Source organism: Phalacrocorax carbo, chromosome 1 (genome assembly GCF_963921805.1).
Source record: "Phalacrocorax carbo chromosome 1, bPhaCar2.1, whole genome shotgun sequence".
Lineage (NCBI taxonomy): Eukaryota > Metazoa > Chordata > Aves > Suliformes > Phalacrocoracidae > Phalacrocorax > Phalacrocorax carbo.
The window spans coordinates 16,545,109-16,567,794 of NC_087513.1; the positions used below are offsets into that span (position 1 = coordinate 16,545,109).

The window sequence follows — 22,686 nt, forward strand, 5'->3', positions numbered from 1 at the left end:
AAAGATGAGAAAAGGTACTCTAGCAGTCTGATAGATCAGGCATGATTGATGTAATGGCCACAGCTGCTACTTTATAAAAATAAACATTTTTTTAAAATCCTCATAAAACTCTGGGGTCCAAGCCTGGACTTCCTTCTTCCCTACACGTATATTCACGAGGCAGTTTTTTCCTATGTGACATTTTCTTACAAAGTATTTCTAAGATCCACTTCACAAAGAAACACACAGGCAAAGAGAAATTGCTTACAAGCAGAGCCACATTATCAGAACAGCATGTCTGATATAATGACTCAAAGTGTGATTGCACCAACTTGCAAACTTCCAAAGACTTCTTGTTTTCAGGGAGCACGACAAAAATCTATCCTCGCTTATAACAGGGTCCCCACCATGCTATGCCAAAACACCACCACCCTGGTCCCTGGAAAGCAGAGTATTTTTCTTGCCTGGTTGCACTGGTTGCTTTGGGAGTTTTTTGGATCACAGTCACAGAGCTGACATCCTTTCCCACTAGCCAGGTCCCAGTAGCCAGAGGCACACTGGTCGCATGTCGTGCCCACCACGTTGGGCAGACAAGGGCAAGCTCCTGTGGCTGGGTCACATAGACAGGCTGCGTCCCGCCCTGGGCACATGGCAGGGCGAACACCCACCAGATTGCACGTGCACCCTGGAAAAAGAACAATTACTACAGCAGACAATACTGTAGGCGGTAGGTACAATCAGAGCTGTATATAAACAGAGCTGTATGAACAATCGAAGCTGTATACAAAGCCCATGCTGTAGGTTTACACATTTTTAATCTCATATGGTTTACCTATCTTTCTATAATAACGTATATTTGTTTGAGCAAACTTACTGAGAACATTCAGTACTTTTAATACAGGCATAAAAAATGAAGGCATAGTGAATGAAATGTTAAATATGCTGGGAAGGAGAAGCTGATTTACAGCAGGCACTGTCCAGCATGGGAAACCCCAGTAAGCCAAGAAGCCTTCCTTCTGAGGGGCCAAAAGTTCTTGCTTAACAGACATCTTCCAAGAATGAACGAGGAATGGGCTTGAACTGTATTTTAGAGATTCCCAGAAAAAGTTTCTTGAAAATACTTATAATTGTCTGGCCTGTAGAAATTGCACCCTCAGTCAGGCACATTTGTGAAAATAGTCTTCGAGAAATGTTGGGAAAGAAACTTATGTCTTGCTTTTTCTTACATTTCTGCCTTTCTGTTAAAAGTGCTGAGCTATTGACAGTGTCCTCATGGAGTCTATTAAATCGCCTGAACAGTCTAATTCTAGCCACTTAATGAAAACAACTGGTAAGGCAGGGAGCTCAGCAAGGGATCATCTGGTTAATGGAGCACTGCTTAGTTGGCATCAGCCAGCAACATGGGTAAACAATTATCTTTGATTCCTTTACTTTTGATTCCTTCCTGAGTGGGCAGAATGCACATTTATTTCTCTAACATGGAGTACTGATTTCATTTCACAAATGAGTGTTTCCTAGGGATGATATTCAGTATGAGATTTGGTGAGACTTGGATGACGACGAATTTACTAGATGCCATATTAACAGTTATTTGTATCACTGGATAGAAATATATTTGGTATTCTCATCTTTTGCTCCATTGATCTGCTTTAGTTTTACTGTCCCTCCAAAGGCTAATCTCTCCCTATAGCCTAAATTCTTTAAAACTTTTCTTAGTAGTAATATGCAGTTTCAGTGTTGTTGCTTACTTACTTTGACAGCTTTGATCGAGGGCTGAGCCAAAATACCCTGGTTTGCAGAACTGGCAGTTTGCTCCATGGGTGTTGTATAAACACTTGGTGCATTCCCCCGTGACCCTGTTACAGGACTCTGGATCTGTCACATCAATGTTGTTATTGCAGGGACATGGTGCACAGTCAAGCCCAGGGCTGCCTGGGTTTTTGTAAAACCCACTGGGACACTCGTCACACCGATTGCCTGTGGGAGAGGAAGGTAAAAATATTTGCTGGCTGATGGGAATTCAAGCGAAACATGTAATTTCCAGTAATACTGTTAAAAGATTAAGACTGTCTGTTCAAATGCACGTTTCCAATTGAAAATATCCACCTGAGACTGTTGCCCTTTAATCCTATGATCAGTTTAAATTACATCTCCCACACTGAAATCTGATGGAAATTCTCTCTCCTCATCCCAAATCATTTCTACCAAGAAAGTCCTTTCAGTAGGTACTACCCCCTCACACAACACCTCCAATCATCTTTTTCCAGCAAAGTCCTTGCAATGGCAGTAGTCAGGATTGGCCATATTTGCAGGGTTTTCTCTGGGGCCTTTGCCTTAACAGCAGCATGGGAAGGTGGGGGGTGCCCTTTCCCAGAGCAACCCAGAGCCTTGCAGCCCTCCTTTCTGTAACCCAGTGGAGGATCCCCAGTAGGTCAGAGGAGCTCTGGGACATTCTGTCCTTGCTTGCTGGCATTGCAATTACTTTTGCATGCCATCCCAGCGCCTGCCCTCATTGGGGTGCTACCTCTCTGCATCTCAGAAAACTTCCTGGGCAGTCTGGTATTGCTGGGACCTCATCCACTGGCTTATCCTCAACCAAGGACTCTGCTTCTTCACTGTGGTGTTCAGGATCAGAGCCATCCTCTGAGGAAGTGAGCCCAGTGCAACAAAGGTGACAAAGAGCCTGGCCAGGAAGCAGCAGGAGGAAGAAAGGCCAGAACTGAGGACTGCAGTAGTTTGTGAGGACAGAGGTCCCCTGGGTAAATACCAACAAGTATCATTTTGGCCCTACAGCAATTATTCAAGCAAAACAGCTCTTGACTTATAAAGGAACCTGGCCTAAGTAGAGATGACAGCATTGATTTAGTTTTTGGCCATGTTTCCCATTGGGGTTTGCTTAAACCCCTGGAGATCTTTCTAATGCCCAGGGGGAGGGAAATATCTTCAGTTTTCCCTGCAGGAATTCAAGCTAAAGTCAATGGGATCTTAGGAAGTAAGGCATCAGTTTGCTGCAAACATGCCTGCATTTGAGACGGCTGAGAATGGAAACCTAGTTTCTGAAGTCACCATTTGAATGGTGGAACAGTCACTTTTAAGCATAATGTCAAAGCAAGGTTCCACTATATGAAGAAAGAGTTCCTTTGGATAGGAAATCTTATCAGCTTTTTTTGATGCCTTGTTCTTTCTGATCTGGGCTTGCAACACTTGTTTTTCAGACATAATGAGCAACTGCAATTCTCCTCCCCCTTCTCACCGGGTTAATATAGTGCCCCTGGAAAGGAGGACGTTTCCAGAGAATGCCATCAGATTAATTAATGTCCTCACTGTACCCACATAGGTGAATCCCTTTTTCAGTCACTAATTACACAATTCCCACTTGTCTCAGTCAGGACTAGTCCATGTAATTTCAGTAAATCTGAGTCAACTTTTCTTATCTATTTTGTTACCATTACCTCACTTGTCATTTCTGAACAGAGGATGGGCAGAAGATGGTAATTTTTCTGTCTTATGTTAATAGTATAAAAAACCAGCCCTTATTTTGCTTTGTACCTGAATATCCCTCGAGACAACTGCAGACTAGTTGTGCAGACTGGGAGTCCTGGTAACAGGAATGTGCAAAATACCTATTGCTTGTAGGTGCCCCTGGGCACATGCACGGGCGGCAGGGTTCTCCATTCAGAGGGTTTCCATAATAGCCATCCACGCACCTGTCAAAGCAGTCAACACAAAGCAGCGGGAATTGTCAAGTGCTCCCTTCAGTCCCTGCAGGTGAATCAATTTATATGTTTGTATAATTATTTTAATATTCCAGGACATTGTGTTGCTATTGCCATTAATTGGTACAGATATACCCAGCTTCAAAGGTGTTCTAAAATGGAAAATCAGAGCTGCATTCCCAAAATCTGGAGCAAAAAGAAAAACACATGTGGTTTTTTTTTCAGGGAATAATTCTGACAACTTTCACCTACTCTAGAACAATTTTAATCTAAATTATAATATACACATATGATGTGTCACACTTGCTGTGCATAGGCAGCTAAAAGCGGCCGTGTAAAAATTCTGAATATTCACCTATCACCATATATATTCATCTATTTCCATACACACACAGAAAGAGTGGTTGGCATGACGTTAGAAAGTCCTGGCATGGGCAAAAAAAGCAATGATTCATTCAGAGTACTTGGAGAATGTTGCATATTTTAGATGCAGTACATGTATTGAAATCAGCCATGCTCTGTGTGACCTGTTCTGCAAACCCAGGGTGACGGCTGTTTCAAGGAGGTCGTGGCTGTGCTGTTAGCCAGACAGGTGGGGGGCTTTGAGGGCTACTTGGGGGCTCAGTCCCCTCCACGGCCACCTGCTGCCACTGCCTCTGCGACCCGGCCCCCCGTGGCCCCGCAGCTGCAGCAACACAGCATCCTCAGTCTTTGATCTGCCTTACTATGGCAAACGGTAACACAATTCTCTATATGTATACAAGCCAGGCTAAAAGTCTTGGCTATTCGATTATCCTCGCCCTGGGGTCTGGAGCTCCTGCAGAGGCACAGGGCAACAAGTATTTCAGTCTCCCATTTTTAATCTATTTGCCACCTACAAGCACAATAGCCAAAGGCTGTATTGTCCAAAAGCACTGCAAGAAAAGCTCAATAGGTTTCATGGGGAAATCCTCTTAAAAGTGAATGATAAGGTACAATCCAGCGAAACTAAACTAAACAGCTAACGAATTTAATTCTGACATCCATTTTGAACCCTGAGACTGCTGCCAGTGTATAGAATAAAAAAGAGAAGTACTGTTTTGAACAGAGCTGGAACATGTGGGAAAGTCATTTGCTGGTCGTATGGAAATAATACAAACCAGCAAAGAGGGCATGTTTATTTAAGCTCCTCAGAGATAATTGCATGTATTAAAATGAGTATTCAGCACAAAGTTAGTCTCCTGGCAATTTAAAACCTGGCAGGAGTCAGTGTATCTCATATGCAGTGCCTTGCCCATGTCTTCAAGTGCGTGGTGCTGTGGCACCCATGTCTCAAATGCCTTCTTGCAGGGAGCCTGCTGCAATGCTGCATGCATGCTGTGCCTGCAGTCCTCCCACAGGCATTACATGCATTTGCTGAACAAATTGGTACCTGCCATTCAGCAGTTAGGCCCAGTTAAATCCTGGGTTTAGGTATGTGTTTCCAGTTAATGTCATTGATGCCTTCATGGGGATGTAGGTGGGCCCCCAGCTACACATGTGTTTCAGAGAGCACCAGTGTTTGGGTGAGCTTTGCAGCGCTGCCCATCAGCTTACCTTTCACAGTGGCTTCCACCTGTAAACCCCCGGCAGTTCAGGCACACTCCGGTCACTGGGTCGCAAAGCTCCGCATAGCCATTACACAGGCAAGGACGGCAGTGGGGAAATCCAAAATACCCAGCCAGACATTGACTACAGCGCTGACCATCCACGTCCCGCCGGCAGGAGCACTGCCCCGTCACCTGGTCACACAGCGTGCTCAGTGAGCCTTGCGGGTGGCACTTGCATGCTGGAAAACACCAAAAGCAAATGTGTGTCCTGAATGTATTCCCACCAACCCTGTTCATTGCTGACACTGCTCAAAGGCAGTGCAATCATCAGGGATGGAAAAATTTGTTATTTGTGGAAACATTTTTTATATTGCTTCACACACAATCATGGATTTATAGCCCTAAAATGTTGGGGTATGCATGAAGAGCCAGATACTGGTACTGGTGCTGGCTGCCAATTACTCACCGTAGCAGCCATGGAAGCCAAAGCCGTAGCTGCCCGCAGAGCAGGTGTCGCAGCAGCGTCCCACAACGTTGGCTTTGCACTGACACTGGCCCCCCAGTTTACTGCAGGTGGAGTTCAGTGACCCTTGGGGATTGCACTTACATGCTGCCAAGGGGAAAGAAAATCAAAACAGGTTTGGCTATAAATGAGTGTGACTGCTCTTGTAAACTTGCAGGTTTTACACTTAAAAATAGGAAGAAAAGAGCTTGATTATTCTCCTCAGGGGTTCACTAGCCATTGATGGCCATGACTTGGATTAATTGATGCTGTAGCATGGATGGTGATGGTGTATCAGGCACCAGCAAAAGTCTCAGTGTTGGAGCTGCCACATTCAGGGCACTGCCTTCAGCACATATTTGGGATAGGACAGAAGAGGGCATAGCAATATATAAATCCAAAATGGAGATATCCTGAAGTCTAGAAGGGTTTGATATAAATCTGTGTCTAGTTGCAGCACTGGACAAAACCTGCAAGCAGTACTTTGACAGCCCGCACCTGTGTATAGTTTGCTGCTTTCTGAACACCTTGGACTAACTTGTTGAGTGAAGCTGGTTTGCTGACTCAGAGAATGTTTGTCCAGGATGCTCAGATGCCAGCATTAGAAAGCCAAGTGCCATGTTTCTTTGGGAGAATCCCATCACTATGGGAATTGGGCTAATGTGGAGTCACCACAGCGCAAACTTAAACAAGGTGGGTCTATGGCTGCATAGCCATGACCACATCACATGATGTGTGAGGCATCAGTCCTTCTAAAAATAGCCTAAACTAAGCAGATGCTATCAGGTCTATTGGAGACAAGGGTCTATGAAAAGAGTTGGCCACCAACATTGTCCAGAAAGGCCCCTCCTGTTACTGGAAGCGCAGAGAAGCTCCATTTCTCTGGGCCCAACACAAGGGAAGTCTCCTGAGCCACCGAGCCCAGCTGCCCTTTGTGCAGTCCAGGAGACTGCCTGGGGCGTCAAACCTCAACTGCCACTGCCCCCTTGCCTGGGGCACCACTGAGGTTTTCTTGGTGAATCTCTTCCAGCACATCAACTTGTGTGCCATCATGCCTGGAGTACTACCAGGCCATCCAGATGGCCTGCAGCATCCAGGGAGGGGGATTAAAACCTCTTCTCTCATTTTACAGCAGCCAGAAAAGTAGGAAAGTTTCTGCTTTGGCCATCTGGTAAAGCTGCATATGAATATGATTGAAATGCTCTTCAGAAAACACACAAGTGCTGCCACGGTCCCTGTCATGCTGCTCCATGAAGCTCACCAGGTATGATGGACTCTGAGAGCCAAACCACCAAAAGGTGTTTGCAGCGCACTCAGGGTTCAGCAGGACATACCCTGTATGTCCAAACATACCACATGCTGATCAGCTTCACTTCGTTACACCACCATGGGCTGAGAGCTCCCCAGTCAACATATCCTACAAACTCAAGTGAAAAGAGCTGCCTGCACAGGTTGCTCCTTACCGACGGCGCCGTTGTGAATGCGAGCTGACATGCTCACTATCAGCCGTGCGCACGCTTCGGGCAGGACATGAGGTCCAACTTCTGATGCGATTTCGATACAGTGATACTTCTGGTACTCATCTAAATCCTTTTCACTGCACAAGTTCTCCACAGAGCCAATTCTGGGAATAAGTCCAAGCTTTGGTGTTAAGAGGGAAAAGAAAATATTTTTGCTTAGATATACTGAAAACCAGAATTTCCCACATTCTCTTACTGTGCTCCGCACTGCAAGGACAGAGGCCTGGAGCACCGTGTTTCCAAATCTGCTGTAGTGCTGCCCAGTCACCTAAATTCACATTTATTCTGAAGGTCTAGATTCCCCGAGTTCTTCAAATAAAAAAGACTGTGTATAAAAATGTCAGATAAAATAAGACCTCAGATATGCGCTCAGAACTGTTTTTGCTTCTAAGATGCCACGCTGATGACTCCAAAACCAGTATCTGGCCAAAATTTTTACTTGTATTACTGAGATAGGGAAAAATCAGCTGAAGGTTCTATGTCCATGTATGGCCAGCACTTGTCAGGTCCAGTTCTACATAACTAATTAGAGGAATGAACTTAAAAATATTTTCCTGAAGACCCAAAGCTAACGCCCAGTTCTTGACTTGGTGGAAACCTGGGAAATGTCTGGACCTGATTCCTGGGAAAGTACAGAACTAATTTTACTTTTCCGATATAATCTTTGATTTTATTCATGATTTTTTAAATTAGATTCAGACAAATTATAGAGATTTTATAAAAACCTAAGTGATGAAGATCTGCATGAATTTATATCCCTAACCACAGCATCTTGTCAGCGTATGTGGAGTGTGCTCATAATAAATGAGCGGCCGATAGAGGTACATACTCTGACTATCAACATATGCAACAAGTATGACTTGATGAGCTATCATGATATTGCTCAATGAAAATTAAAACAGATGCAATTCTCTCTTCCCATACAAAAACATGCAAACACAGTGCCAGTGGAGGTGAGCAGAAGCACACTTCCCTGAGTTTCTATTAAAACACACTATAAATTATTTTAAAATCTTTTGAGTTAAGTCTGTGTAAAAAAGAATCACACTGGTATAAATACAGCCTCAAGGGAATTTTGACAGAACTACTCACTGAGTCAATCAAGATGAACGATTTCACCTTTGGGTCAGAGGCAGAAGGCTGAGAAAAATACACATCCACAGAATATTCTGTTCCTGGCTCCAGGCAGGCTGGAGTTTGCAGAAGTGCTATCCTGTTCAGCAGAAATAAAGCACAGCTACAGCCAGGAGTTGGGACAAGGCAAGTTTACGTGATGCTGTGAGCACTCCCTCCCCTCTGTGCCTGCATCCTAACGCCTACAGCCCCGAGCAAGCCCTGCTGCTGTGGGGAGCACAACCAGCCCCGCTGCTTGCAGGCCTTGGCAAAGCTGTATGACTTCTGCCTGGGTGATTCACCAAGTGTGATTTAACCTGGTGAGATTAGACTGAAGATGGCAGGTTTTACTACTTCAAGTAAAGGAGTTTGCAACTCACTGGTCATATTTGTCCTTTCCTGTCCCTGTTTGATCAAGACTTCAGTCACGTCCCCTTGGCTCCTCTCTATTCTTTATATAGGTCCAAGATGAAAAGCTGGTTTTGAAAATAGACTAGGACAGTGACTTTAAGTCAATATTTGCTTTCTATACTGAAATAGCTGGAGCTGGATCTTTGCCAAAGCAATGACTAACCACAGCAGTATCTCAGGCTGCTCTCCTGGCTTGGGCAAACTTTTGCCAGGCTGAGGACTAGAGCATAAGACTCTTCCTTATACCCTACGTGGTATTGTGGTGTGACAGCAACAGGAAAGGCCACACATGTGTTTCTAATATTCCCACTTTCCCACATGTTTATTGCTCTGCAGTGCTTCAGTAAAAGATTTGTACACAGAAAATCTACAGGCGAAAGGAGAGGAATAGTCAGACCTCTTTGTAGCTGGGAGAGGCAACACATACGGCTCCTGTGAAAGGCCCTTTTTTTTGCAGCGTTGACTTGACAAAATACCAGTGGGCTGGATGGCAACACTTGCTAGCCAGTCTTCCAAGGACTATAAATAAAAGACAAAATTTATGGGCATTCTTCATATCGGAAAAACCCACTTTCTCTTTGCCAGGGTTAACAAAAGCCATCTGAATGATTGCACACTGCAGTTACAAAACAGATTTTCTCTTTGTTCTTTACAGGACTAAAAAATTAATGTTATTTGTGAAAAATGCATTGTATTTGGAATGCCTAATTGAAGAGCAGAGATGGAAATGGAACCTCAGCTGGTGCAAATGGAAACAGCTCTGCTAAAGTCATTGGAGTTGTTTCCTTTCTTAGCACAGTGTTGTCCTTCATTATCTGCCTCCTCTCACATCTAATAAGGAATAACAAATATAAAAGACTTTGTAACAAAAGTCTTTAAAATTCAACTGCTTAATCTAATCCTTAGAAGGAAAAAGCTACATCAAACCAGCCCACTGCAAAATTGTTCTCACATTTTAAGACACTGGAAGTTTTGTTTGCCTCAGAATGACAGTAAGACAACAGAATACAATAGAAGGAATGAGGATCTCGAGTGGTGGGATTGTCCCAAGGAGCTGCAAAGTGAAAGAGCAAGGCATGTACAAATACTGGTACTGATAAAACACTTGCCTGTGTTTTTTGACATGGGTGCAGACTGGGTTTTAACCAGATTTGGGTTAATAGATTTCCCTAGACATATCTTCATCATAGAGAAATTTTGTTCAGGCAAAAAATAAGATTTTGGCTATTTTCCTACAACTTTCACACATCTCAGAGCCCAGCTGGCACAACTGGGAAACTGGATGTCTGCAAAAGCCCTGGATAAATATGTACTCAGATCACTCCTGCCTGTGCACACTTTCCTGCCCAGAAAATCCCAGCTAGAAATACAGGATGCCCATCTACAAGCAGCTGCGTTTTCCTTGTGTCTGATTTGTGAACAAAAGTCCAGTCCAAGTAAAGGTACCAAAAGAGGAACTGCAGAAGATGAAATCTTGGCCAAAGCTTAGGAAATTGTTGTGATACTGATTCTTCAGATATGAGTGGTAAGAGTTAAGGGGATCAGTGGAGGGCATGTCACTCTGCTGATAAGGATGAAAAGGCAAACAATTTTAAATTTAAAGAGTGGGACAAGTTGCTGTGCTCTATTATTGACTAAATAGGCTCTGCATCTATCACAACATCACAAGACACAAAAGGCATCACAAGTACCTCAGGCTCATAACGAATAGCGATATCAAAGTCCATAGCAAAGGGAACATTGTTGATGGCAAATCTCAGCCCAGCTCCGCTGGGAACACGGGCGAAACCAGGCCCCGTCCATGTGACAGACCGGCTGGCGCTGGGCTGCCTGAAAACCACCGACACAGCCGAGTCCTGTCCAAACTGCACTGTACCCTGCAAAGACGTATTGATATTTTCAACAACACACAGAGCCAAGCTACAAAAAAAAAAAAACAAAACCCAAAGGAAGTATTTTTGCCATGTTATTTACTTATTTCAGCCACCAGCCAGCCTCATTTTCTGAACAAGCTTGTGATTGACAATCTAAGCACTTTCCCAAATGTAGGATGTTTAGGGTCACATATACAGAAAAGCTTCCTCTAGCTTTGCAACAACAGCAACAAGAAGGACTAGAATAATCTATCCATCTCTGTATATTTGGCATTTCCAGGCATTCACATTGCAAACCTTAAATAGATTAAGCTTCATTTCATACATGTCTGGACTTTTCATAATAAGCTGTGTAAATAAATATCAATACTTACAATGACAAAGCTGACAGCAATTAAGTGCAGTAGGTACCACGTTAACATCTAGGTACACTTAAACATTGGAAATGTCTTGCAAGCAAAACAAAAAAACCCAATTTTACTTTTTATGGGGGCTCTTTCCTTCTAAACAATTCATTGAACCTGAGCCTACAATGGCACTGGACATATCAGAGCAAACCTGCCGATGTGAATTATAAAATGTCCAGCCCCACTGTGTACCAAAAAAATTGATTTCATTTGTGTCAGGATTGTAACATCTAGGACTGTGAATCCCACATGCTCAGACATTCCTTGCCCTCTTTCGCAAAATAAAATTTTAGTATTTGGTATAGCCTTAAGTAACTATTAAAGTACCAATTTACCTGTTCCAGTCCAGATTTTCTTACACTTCGTTTCTTGCTTCTGTTTAACACAATCTTTCCATTTTTTATCATGAACTCATAGCCTTGCTTCTGAAAGTAGATGTCACACCTTGGAAGAGTGCTTGGTTTAACCTATGAAGTAAAAGTAATGAGAGAGGGGACAGCACTGTCTCAACATTGAAATGTAGGTAAGAAACTAAAAGAAAATCCACACTTTCAAAACAAGCTCTATTCTCTGCTGGGTGAAACTCTAAACTATGGCCCAGCAGCTGCTGGAAACCCTTTTCCCTCACTCCTTTACAATTAACTTGCACTTCCTCTTAAGCTATGTCCCAGACATCTGTTTTCCATTTAATTTTTGGACTGTAGGATGATTACTGGTTGTGATTGTAGCTAAATGTTTGTGGATGTGACCTGCAAATAAACATTTTTTCTATTACTTCTTCTCTATAGCTTCTGGACAACACATCTGAGAAGAAAAGTTAGTGAAAACATAGGCAGCAGAAGGAATGCATTCCAGACTTGTATCCTGCATGGGGAACAACCACCCCCATATTGAGGAAAAAAAGAAAAATTATTTTTTCTAAAAACATTGCAGATGGATGCCACATTCTTGAGGAAATTGGGTTACAGTCAGTGCCATTATATAAGGCAACAGGAATGAGTACAATGGAGCAGACAGGAATTTGATTCTTCCCCTGTCGAAGATTCCCAAAAATATCACAGTTCATGATAGCTGTTGGCAATTGAAACACTTTCCTCTGATTTAAATAATTAAATTAATTTATCTAATTCATGATAGACCAGCCTGCACTCGAGGAGCAGCAAGGACAGCTTTGCAGGTAACACCACGCTGTAGTGACTGTTCCTTGGTAACAGCCACAATTACATGGCAGTTATGTCCACGAAGAACAAGGATGAACTGAGGCTGGCCAAGGGAACTTGCTTTGTATCTTCCTGCTGAAGAGTCGCTCTGGCTGCTCCCTGGGAGAGGGCTCCTCTCTTCAGCCTCAGCTCCTGTGCCACCACTGCATGCATCCCCTCTCAGTACGACACCTAAAAAGCCAACTACGTACCAAGGGCGCAGAGCCAGAAAGGGGCTTTGCATGCTCAGCTTCATAAATATAATAATCCAGGGGTAAAAAGAAGTAGCCTGGGGCTGGCTCGTTACACTGGCGACTCACAATGTTGGGAAGACACTTGCACTGACCATCCTTCGGTGAGCACCTAGGGTAAGAGTTGGTAAAGGGAGGATGTCAGAGCACAGCATGGCTGGGTCCTCACAGAGTGAGAGCAGCTCAGCTCCACCCTTGTTTTAGCTTTGCTTCGTTTCTTCCATTGTTGGATTGCCTCCCCTTAAACTTCTTCCTATTACCCACCCCCTCTGTTTCCTCCTTCTGGTCCTGGATTTATTCAGTGCTAGGAGGCATGACATGCTTTGTCATTCTCCCTCCATTCTGTACCTGAAGCACAAATCCTTTTGTTTCCTGAGCATCTGTTACTATGTATTCCTGTATCCATTTCTTATCCCTGTTCCTATATATATTACTGTATCTATCACGATTCTTAAGTATCTTCACCCATAATTTTAGAGGCATGGCATAAGATCAGAAGGACCTTTGATTTGATGTGATATGGTAATTTTCATATACTTACACGCTTATTTAACACATCAGATGATTACCAGCTTTGATTTACCTGCTCACAAGGAGCTGATCTAGGGCATCGGACTATGTGCTCCTATGTCTGAAGTCTAACAGCAGTATTGAAGACCTCTGCCCAACAAACTTCTGAAGGAACCCAGCTGAAACTAAGCTTGCTTCTGAAATTACATATTTTGAATAGGAGCCAGTACGACAGAAAAAATGAAAAAATTAAGATATGTCTAGCTTTTGAAGTAGATGCACAAAGCTAAGTTAAAAAAGTAATCTCTAACTTACTTGTAATTTCTATTAATATTAGGGCCTCTGGTTCTCTCAAACCATGCAGTTTATATTTTATATTAACAAATCGTGAATCAAGCTGATTCAGGGGTGGCTTCAAAGGAAAAAGATAAATCCCCTTTAAAATCACAAATAAATTTCCAAGATCCCAACATGACTTTACACTGTTTTTGTGATGAAATTACATCAAGTCTGTTTTCCCATTTGTACTGAGACTGTATGAACCTACTTAGAAAGTGTAGCCTAAGAGTTTATAAAAATTAAAACAAAAAAGAACCTTGAAGAACATCAACTTACAAGTCATTCTGGGATCCACCAATGTCACAGTCACACGGAGAACAGCCATACAAGCTGTTGCCAAGACCCCAGTACCCTACCTGGCATAAAAAGAAAGTGAAAGATTTTTTACGGCAAATACTTAAGTATGTAAAGCACAACAGAACTTACTCCCCTGGATGAACGATGCTCTGGAGCACTCCTTGGAGCACTTGCCTAGCTGTGCTTGGCCATGTGAGATTGCTTCTCTCACCAGATTGCATGGGAGATCAGCCACTGCAGGAATAGCCAGGTATTTACTCGTTTGTGCAAGGAAGTTGCTCTGGAAATAGCAAAGATGGTCTGAGAACATGATTTTGCATTGCCTTTGTTTCCTGTGAGTGCTCCTCCTAGTGTAATTTGATTGCAAAAAGGTTTGCAAGCAGTAAAAAAGAACCAGATGTGTCAATACAAAATGGGAGCATACAGCTGTAAAATTATTTTGAATTTTGACTAATTGTTTACTTTGCTGGCAATGGAAAGGTGGGAGATGGGAGAGGAGAATTCTAAAACCACATGCAAAAGTAATAACAAAAACAGAATACATACAAGGCATTTTTCACAGCGTTGCCCCGTGGCAAACTGCTGGCAGAGGCACTCTCCTGTGGCAGGATCACAGGTGGAGAAAGGCAAACTGCCAGAGGGATCGCAGTTGCAGGCTGCAGGGAGAGAAATGCGCGGTTACCGCTGTGGGCCCCAGTGATGGCAGCAGGACTGGCATCAGTGTGACAGGCAGCCTCTGTCCTCCGGACAGACGGTCTGCACCAGACTTAGCCTGGCACCCGGCAGACCTCGGCCTGCGCTTGGGGAATAGACTGCCTCCCCAGTGGGGACCCTCTCCGGAGGGAGCAGGGGCACCGGCAGAAGTCCGGTGTGGTGGTTTGCCATGTGCTGTGTGCTGATCCACACTGCACAGTCCTTGACTGTTGCTGAGTACAATGTGGTGCGCATAATGTGCTCGCAAACTCACAGGGTGCCTGGGTAGTGGCGGAATGTGTTTTTCAGCAAGCTTCGCTTGGAGGAACGGCTGGCTGGATGCTATCATGGCAAGGCAGCAGCTCCTTCCATCTCGATGCTGCACCATGCAGTGCAGAGTCCAAGCATCCTAACAGCAACTCGTGGGATCCCCTTTATGGCTTTTCATTCACCCTTGTGCTGGTTTTGATTCTAAAATTATTTTAATGTGTTTTAAACTCCTTTTTCAATTAAATTGCACATTTAACAATGCTTCTATTAAGAACAGCCTGGTCCATTATAATATACTATGTATTCTGCAAGTGATTTTACATCTTTGCCAGGTACTTTAAATTACACTGACACTAAGTTATAGTAGGCAACTAGGTGTTTTGTGAAGCAGGTAGTATCTGAGCATTAGCGTGTGCATCTGTGCATTCAACTACCTCCATCTCTTAAAAGTGCTTTGGAAAGAAGAACAAAAGAGGTGGTTTACATACGCTGGCAGCCCAGAGGGTCACTGCCGCTCAGCCCATAGTAGTGTGCCCTGCACTTGTCACAGCGGACACCCTCCACGTTCTCCTTGCAAGGACACCGGCCCGCGACCGTTCCCAGAGCAGGATCTGTGCGGCTCTCGCACACGCCATTGTGCAACGTACCTTCTGGGTCACAGTTGCAAGCTACAGGCATGGTCAAGGAGACATGTGAAAAAAGCACATTTAGATATAAGCATGAAAATGCAATTACAGAACTGCAAGAAGGCACAAATTCAGGGTTCTTATAAAAATCAGAGGTGTTCATCCATGCTTGCTGAGTTGGATGCTTTACAGTTAATGCACAGTTGCTGTTAAGAAATATGAGTGTTTCCAAGGTCTACTTTTTCTCTGGAGGAGAGTTACAGTCTTTACTTTAGTAGAAATATACCCTTTGCTTTGGGTAGAAACTGGCATTACTCATCCACTCCCTACCCTCTCCAGAGTACCTGGGGAGGAGAGGGCCCTATAACTATAAAGTATAACTTTTGGGGATGCTGCATGAAAGCTGTAGGGTTGCAGAAAGGTACCAAGTGTGAGCCACCTCCCCAGAGCTGGTCTGAGTTGGCCATAGCTGAATTATTTACTGGAAGCAATGGATTCAGCAGGGGACACTAACTTCATGATGCCTCCCATTTTTTCCTAAGGCACTACCCATTTCTCACAGCAAGGCTAACATCTACCACACCATTTCCATGGGTAATCTCCCCTCAGCTCCTTAAGGACTTGTCATGCCAACCAATTACTACAATTAAATTATACTCAGAGCATTTTTCACATCCTATGTCAATACTGAATTTAGCTCATCTTTCAGAACGGCTTTCACACCTGAAAGCTTATTTTTCTTATATATGGCAGGTATCTAGCAAAACGTACTACTCCTCCCATCATTTTGCATCTCTCCTGTAATCCCTGACTACCACAGAAGCAACAGAACTATTACTATTCATATTTATATTGTCGTTGTTCAAGAAAGATGATAGCCTTGATGGATTTCAAAGCTTGGTTTAGCAATGAGTTGGAATATGCAACCCTTCTCACAACGCTCGTTCAAGGATGTTGTCATGCAGCTACATTAAAAGGTAGTTTGGGTGTTACATGTTTGGCAACATTTTTACAACCCTATGAACATTTAAGCATGGGGATGCCATAGGGCTCAGAGCAAAGAGAACCAGAACCACCCCGTTCTGAGTCATTCTTATAGAAGCTAAAGCAGCAAAGCTTACGGAGGCACACATGAGGGTCTGAGATGACTTTGAGTGGATCCTGGTAAAAGAAACGTTTACACTGGTCACAGTGTTGCCCCATGGTGTTGTCCTGACAGTCCTCACAAACACCACCGCTGACCCCACCGCTGGCCTGGTACATGGCCATGTCAAAGTGGCATCTGCCAGAGTGGCCGTTGCAGTTACACCCTGAAACCAAAACAGAGGAATATTTTGCACCATGATTCCTATTATTGTGGTCTTGCCACCATTGCTGTCTACCGTTAACATAAGGTTGCCCCAGCAAGATTATAGCTTCCCAGGTCTTGTGCTTTACAGCTGGGGGGAAACACTGGAGGCTTAGGACAGAACTGGGCCCTATACTTGGAAAAGTAGCCATGCAGGTGAGTGTGCCTGATGGGCAGTGGGGAACACTGCACCGCCGAAGAAAGATCTAGCTGAATATTTGTTACAGATCCTAATATATTATTCTTGTATATCCTATATTACTTGTAATTTAGCCTTGTCTAAATGCTTCTTTCATTCACAAGAAAGACCTTATGCAAACCAATGAATGTTGCTTTTTCCTCCCTCTGTTTTTCTTTTCTCTTTATGAAAAATAAGAACATGAAACAGCTTTTCTTCTTGTATGGCAACACGGTACCGATGGCTACAGGAATCCATCTATTTTTCTAGATGAAGCATGGAAAAGTCTCCCTCCCAAAAACCTGGCCACCCCATTATGCATTGCACCGGGATTGTGCTACACCCACCCCCCAGTTATTGAAAAGGAAAGTAACAGGTTTATTACGTTTGCAAGCATTATCTTGTGCCCCTTCAGCTGGCCTCCAGGGAGCATCATTGTAGAAATCTTTACACCTTTCACAGGACAAACCTTCAGTGTTGTGGTGGCAAATACATCTCCCGTGCACCTGCAACGTGGTGAGAACAGAGAGGAGGTGAGGCAATGGGAGAGGACAGGACAGGAGGTATCAGCTCGAGGTATGCCAGTAAGATCTGGAAAATTCAAAGCTCTCTGGCTCCCTCAGCTGACATAATTCTCAGTTATTTGAGTAAAAGGTCTGGAGAGTACCTGCAAACTTGAACTAAATAGTTTTAAAGCCACAGAGCAATATTTAGAAAAGAAAATACTTATAGAAATATCAAAGGAGACTTCAACTTCTTAACTTCTATCTCTCTCCCTACATGTCTCTATATTGAGGTACATATTTTATTAGAGAAAAATCCTCTTGTTCCCAGAAGGAACAAATTCACAACCATGTTCCTGAATTTTTTAATAATCCATTTTGCATGGATTAGCATGGGGTTATCAGCTATTCTTCATGCCAATGCCTCCTCTCCTGCTGTAGAGCCCTGGAGCCCAGCTGGAGTGTGGAATGCACCCAACAAGTGGCCGTTCAAGTCTGCACACACCACAGGCTACTTACTGCATTACATTTGCACCATTACAGCTCTGGAATTTTGCTGCTGTTTTCAACATGTCTTGTCCCAGTTGCTTTTGAAGCACCATACTAGTGCCAACAAAGAGACAGATTCTGAGTAATCCAGCTCAGGGATTTAAAGGAAGAAGCTGTATTGAAACATTTTACAACTTGGAGTTGCAAATGGCCGTCCAATGGCCATCATTCCTTCCTCTCCCTCCCTCCCTCTATTCCTTCTCCCGAAATACTAGGTAGGGACTGCTGTTGTTGGAGACAGAGATAACGACACACCATCCCAGACAGATGGAAGACATCTCCCCGCAGGTTCTGGATAGGATCACACTGGCTGGCATGGCCATTGCAAAAGCAGCTGCCCCGTACAACCATCTCATAGAGAGCGTAGTAGTACTTCTCGAGGGGATCATTGTGCCTTCTTCCAAGCAGAGCATCCCCAAGGGTGTGGAGTTTAGTAAAATTGATCCTTAGGTTTGTCAATGTAATGAGCTCTGGAAGGAAAGAAGAGAAATCAAGATCCCAAGATGTCTTTAAGATGAACAGTATAAAATCTTCAGCTTGGATCAATCATCTAAGAATATTCCCTTATACTGAAGAAATAGTGAAAATGATCTGATATTGGCCGAGACCAGTAACCCATACAGTGCCAGGGCATGGACCCTCTCCTGGCACACAGCTACATAAGCGTTATCATGCTCCTTGGTACGGCTCTGGCTGGGGCCAACCTGTATTTTCACAGTCAATGTCTTTGTGGGTTCAGGTACAGCTCTGGGACTGCTCCCAAAAGGCATTGGCCACCTGATCCTAAAAAGGAAGATAGTTCAGCTGCATGCATGAGCTCTGCAGAGCTGTGGCGTTTGCCCTCAGGGCTAGAGAACAAGGTCAGCCCATTTTATTTATTAATACAGATGTCTCTCTACAGTCTTTTCATACCTAATTTTCAAGGTCATTGACTTACACCAGCTCAGCTTTTCACCCTTTCAGTGTACAAAACAAGCAAACACCAGCAAAGTATTTCTGGAGAAAACCTGTACTGTCCATACCTTGGATATATGGCACATACGGATTTTCTATTTCAAAGCTGGGATCCAAAGCTTTTAAAACAACCTGCAAAACAAATTAATATACCTCTGTAGATCACTGAAGCTATTCTTTTTGGATATAAAGCCAGTTACCTCAGACCCATTAGTTACTAATGCCACTTTACTGATCCCATAAAAGGAAAAACACACGGCTGTGTCCTTGATTCAGCAAGTGCTCTCACCCTTTCAACCTGGCCTTGGCTGAGCAAGGCAAAAAGACCTTTAGATGGATTGATGTGTCAGGAGGAAGGAAAAGCAGTGCCCTAGAGTGATCTAGAGATGGGACCAGCACCTACCAAAGGGATAAAGGACAGGCCCCTGCCTTTAGCGGTAGAGACTGATGGACAGTCAAGATCTCTTATGAGGGGGGTTTCTGTGTGAATTTGGAAAGCAGGAAAGAGCAGTAAAAGGTTTTGTACAAGTCATTTGGATGTGAAACTGAGGGTAAAGTGCAGTGTTTGTCTTCCCCTTTTACTTCAGTGCAGTCAATAGCACTCATGTCTCAGAACCTGTATAAGTGGATCTGATGGTTACAGACAAGAGACCCTCAGCTCCAGAAAAATAGCCACATATGATCTGAACTCATACAAACACAGACATTTGGCAATACCTCGCCTCCAGTGGAGGGCTCGATGTCTGAATATCTTGAATCACAAATGACGTCTCCCACACTTTTTGCTGGACCAGAAGAGATGTTGGGGAAAGAAGCTGCACAGTCCTGTGCAAAATATCTAAATGCTTTCCAGGTCTGCCCGAAGTCAGTGGAGCGCTCAACCAGCATTGCTGCAGGCCGAAATGTCTGCAAGAAACATTATTTCAAGAATTCCTTAACCAACCAGGTGTTGACAAGACATCTCAGGGGTTGTTCTATTGACATTCCTGTTTGGAGGGATGCCAACAGCTGCCAATCAAAATTCTGTGTTTGCGAGCTTGCAGGCTCCCGACAGGGTTACTGTGCTGGCTACATGATTCTCTGAAAAAGCTGGATTCCTCATCTGAACCCTCTCAGCAAAAGGGAAGTGCAACCTTCCACAGAGATATAAGATTACTTTCTAAGAAAGGAAGTTTATCATAACGGATGTAAGAATTTTGTGGAAAAAAATTTGTAACCATCTGGATCATAATGGATGTGCATGAGAAGACTGAACTAAACTTGTAAGAGCAACCTCAGTTCAGAAATGTCCTAAATTTTTAGGGCTTAATTTTGCAATTTCATTTTTTTCAGCGTTAATTCTCAGATTTATAGAAAATAGGACCAGAAGGCACGTAAATTGGAAGCTGTTCAGTCTATCTTTCTACCCTAAGGCAGGATCAACTATAACTTAACCATACTTGACGGGCATTTATCTAACCTGTTCTTACAAACCTCTAAATATGCAGCTTTCACTGCCTTTCTAAGCAATTTATTCCTGTGGTTAAGGAATTAGTGTACAACATTACATAAAAGCTCTGGTAAAAGATGTACCTTAAAAGTCAGGATGAGATGGCTGAACTGGAATAAAGTTTCTAGGTCCAATCTAATGCTGACATGATCAACACCTGAAAAGAGAATGAAAATGGAGCGAAGAGCACAATGTCACGTTGGAGGGGTTGCTGAGAGAGATTTCCTGTGGGGAATTTAAAGATGCCTTTCCAGTACAGCAGCCAGGCCCTTTAGGGCATGCCCTGTGCACAAACCTGGCATGCAGATGGATCGCAATGCAATGTGCTGCCTTTCCGGCACTGGCACCAGGAATGCTGCATGTCACTGAGGCTGCAGGAGATGGTTAAAGGTCCTGTTTAGACCATTCAGACTGTAAATGACAATGATGGTAAGGTTCTGCATTTACGTCTTCCTGTACCTAGTAAGATTTTTTCAGAATCCATCCGAACAGTTTGCTTATTTCTAAGAAAAAAGTGAAACCCAGTAAAAATATGGGGGGTTCTTCATGCTAAACAGATCTGTTAAACCCATCTATACTGACAGACCTGAAATATGTCATGAGCAGAGCTATTGAACCAGGCATCTTCCAAAATTGCAACAAGTATGGAAAAAACCCCCACAATTCACCCATTCTCTGTAGAGAGTTGCAGGAGCTCCACTGATATCCCCATTGTTCACATCTGCATGCAGTATCCCAGGGCTCCTGCTGACCAGGCTGAGCTTGAGACCTCAGCCCAGAAGAAAGATGGCGAGAGCAAGAAAAGATCCTCTCACCGCTAGCCCACAGCTTTATTGACATTGATGTCCAAAACTAGGGGCAGTTCCTTGCCAAACTACTTAAAAAAACCAAGGCCTATGAATTTTAGTTGGATATCCAAAACAGGGGTACCATTATCATAATTTTTCTATGCCTTAATTTCCAACCAGTCACATATTTTTTACATATTGACTATACATCAAATAGAGTAGATACTATTCTTCCTATCATGCCTTCACAGAGAAACTGTGAGGATATATAAATTGATATCAGTGAAGAACTACTACAGAAAGCTTGCAACAAAATTGATATATGGCAATAAGAGTGTTGATAAGCTTTATTTAATTATTTCCTAAAGTATTTGTGCTTTACATTGCAAACACTATTTTTTAAAAATGGATATTTTTGTTTTACACACTCTGCCATTACCCATCTGTAGGTAAATGTCCCTTTTGCCAAAAATCACATCTCCTGAAAAGCAGGCACTCTGTGAAAAAGACATGGCCACTATGTACAACAGAGCAGTGCTGCAGGTCCTCTGGCCAGCTCTTGGAGATACTGTGCTTAAAATCTGTCTGTAGGAAAACAGAATTTCTGAAATCCTATATTGTTACACACAAGCACGTAAAATCACTCACTTTACTGAATCAAAGAATGGATGCAGTTTTGTGTCATCTCTTCATGAAGGTAACGTGATGAATCCCAGTTACATAAATAAATCTCACAGTAACGTTTTGCACTAATATCTTCTTAAAGAAACGTACCATTTTCGGACTGCCACCACTTCTTTTTCCTATCAGGCTCAAAAGTTGTGATAATATTTTCAACCATGTGACTATTGTGCTGTGTATAGGGATTATACAGGTATCTGGAATCACAGAGAAAGCACTTCTGTTCAGCCTAGAAAACAAAAAACAAGTAGGATAAAAGATTAATTTGGTCTCTTCTCTAAAGATCTGGTGGATGTACACATATTTGTGCCATTGCAAGATTGAAGCCTGTCATGTTGCTTTGGGTGCCTGAGATTAGAAATCACTTGGGCTTTCATATACAAGGGACAAGCCCAAGAAAATCATCATATGCACAAACATGCATATAGTAAATGTCGGCCTCAGTTCACCCCAGGTACTCTATAAACAATACACTTTTTCAGTTGTGGAAACAGGATCTCAGTAAAAGCAAAGAAATAAGTTTGTCAAGGTGTTGATTCTGGGTTTAGCTGCCAGAAGGTTTGTTTTGCAAGAGTTTCTCAGGAGAAATTTATTTTTTAAAAGTTGAACTTTTATTCACGTCTCATAAAGGCTGTAGAGACTTTCAGCCAGAGATAGCAGTGAGGAGGCAGAGGGGATACAAGCGAGGACTGGATCTTTCAAGATCTGAAGAACCTTTGAAGAAGAACATTCACTAAATCATTTATACATTTTTTTTTTCCTCTCTTTTGCACATTTTCTAGCAGCTCAGAGACCCAGCCAGGAGCAGCAGACAGGTGCTGTTGTACAAATGGAAGGCAAGGCTGTATCCAGGTACAATGTAAGTAGGTGGTCTGGACTGATTCCACCACCCCATACACTGTCAGTGCCTTTTGTAGGCAT

The 22,686-nt window shown here is 43.2% G+C and overlaps 1 protein-coding gene across 1 annotated transcript in view; it reads right to left on the minus strand.

Annotated features, from left to right (window-relative positions):
* The window catches only part of LAMB4 (laminin subunit beta 4), a 44,044-nt gene that overhangs the window by 14,523 nt on the left and 6,835 nt on the right, over positions 1 to 22,686 (minus strand). Inside the window, exons 5-25 of the mRNA XM_064445142.1 lie at positions 21,859 to 21,994; positions 20,380 to 20,453; positions 19,525 to 19,713; positions 18,876 to 18,939; positions 18,109 to 18,323; positions 17,187 to 17,307; positions 16,397 to 16,585; positions 15,138 to 15,317; positions 14,233 to 14,342; positions 13,666 to 13,745; positions 12,502 to 12,652; positions 11,426 to 11,557; positions 10,501 to 10,686; positions 9,207 to 9,328; positions 8,378 to 8,498; positions 7,229 to 7,406; positions 5,730 to 5,873; positions 5,271 to 5,502; positions 3,529 to 3,686; positions 1,732 to 1,956; positions 444 to 664 (exon numbers count right to left, since the gene is read on the minus strand). Coding sequence (XP_064301212.1) covers positions 444 to 664; positions 1,732 to 1,956; positions 3,529 to 3,686; positions 5,271 to 5,502; positions 5,730 to 5,873; positions 7,229 to 7,406; positions 8,378 to 8,498; positions 9,207 to 9,328; positions 10,501 to 10,686; positions 11,426 to 11,557; positions 12,502 to 12,652; positions 13,666 to 13,745; positions 14,233 to 14,342; positions 15,138 to 15,317; positions 16,397 to 16,585; positions 17,187 to 17,307; positions 18,109 to 18,323; positions 18,876 to 18,939; positions 19,525 to 19,713; positions 20,380 to 20,453; positions 21,859 to 21,994 — 3,228 coding nt within the window. The remainder of the gene's footprint in view (positions 1 to 443; positions 665 to 1,731; positions 1,957 to 3,528; positions 3,687 to 5,270; positions 5,503 to 5,729; positions 5,874 to 7,228; positions 7,407 to 8,377; positions 8,499 to 9,206; positions 9,329 to 10,500; positions 10,687 to 11,425; positions 11,558 to 12,501; positions 12,653 to 13,665; positions 13,746 to 14,232; positions 14,343 to 15,137; positions 15,318 to 16,396; positions 16,586 to 17,186; positions 17,308 to 18,108; positions 18,324 to 18,875; positions 18,940 to 19,524; positions 19,714 to 20,379; positions 20,454 to 21,858; positions 21,995 to 22,686) is intronic.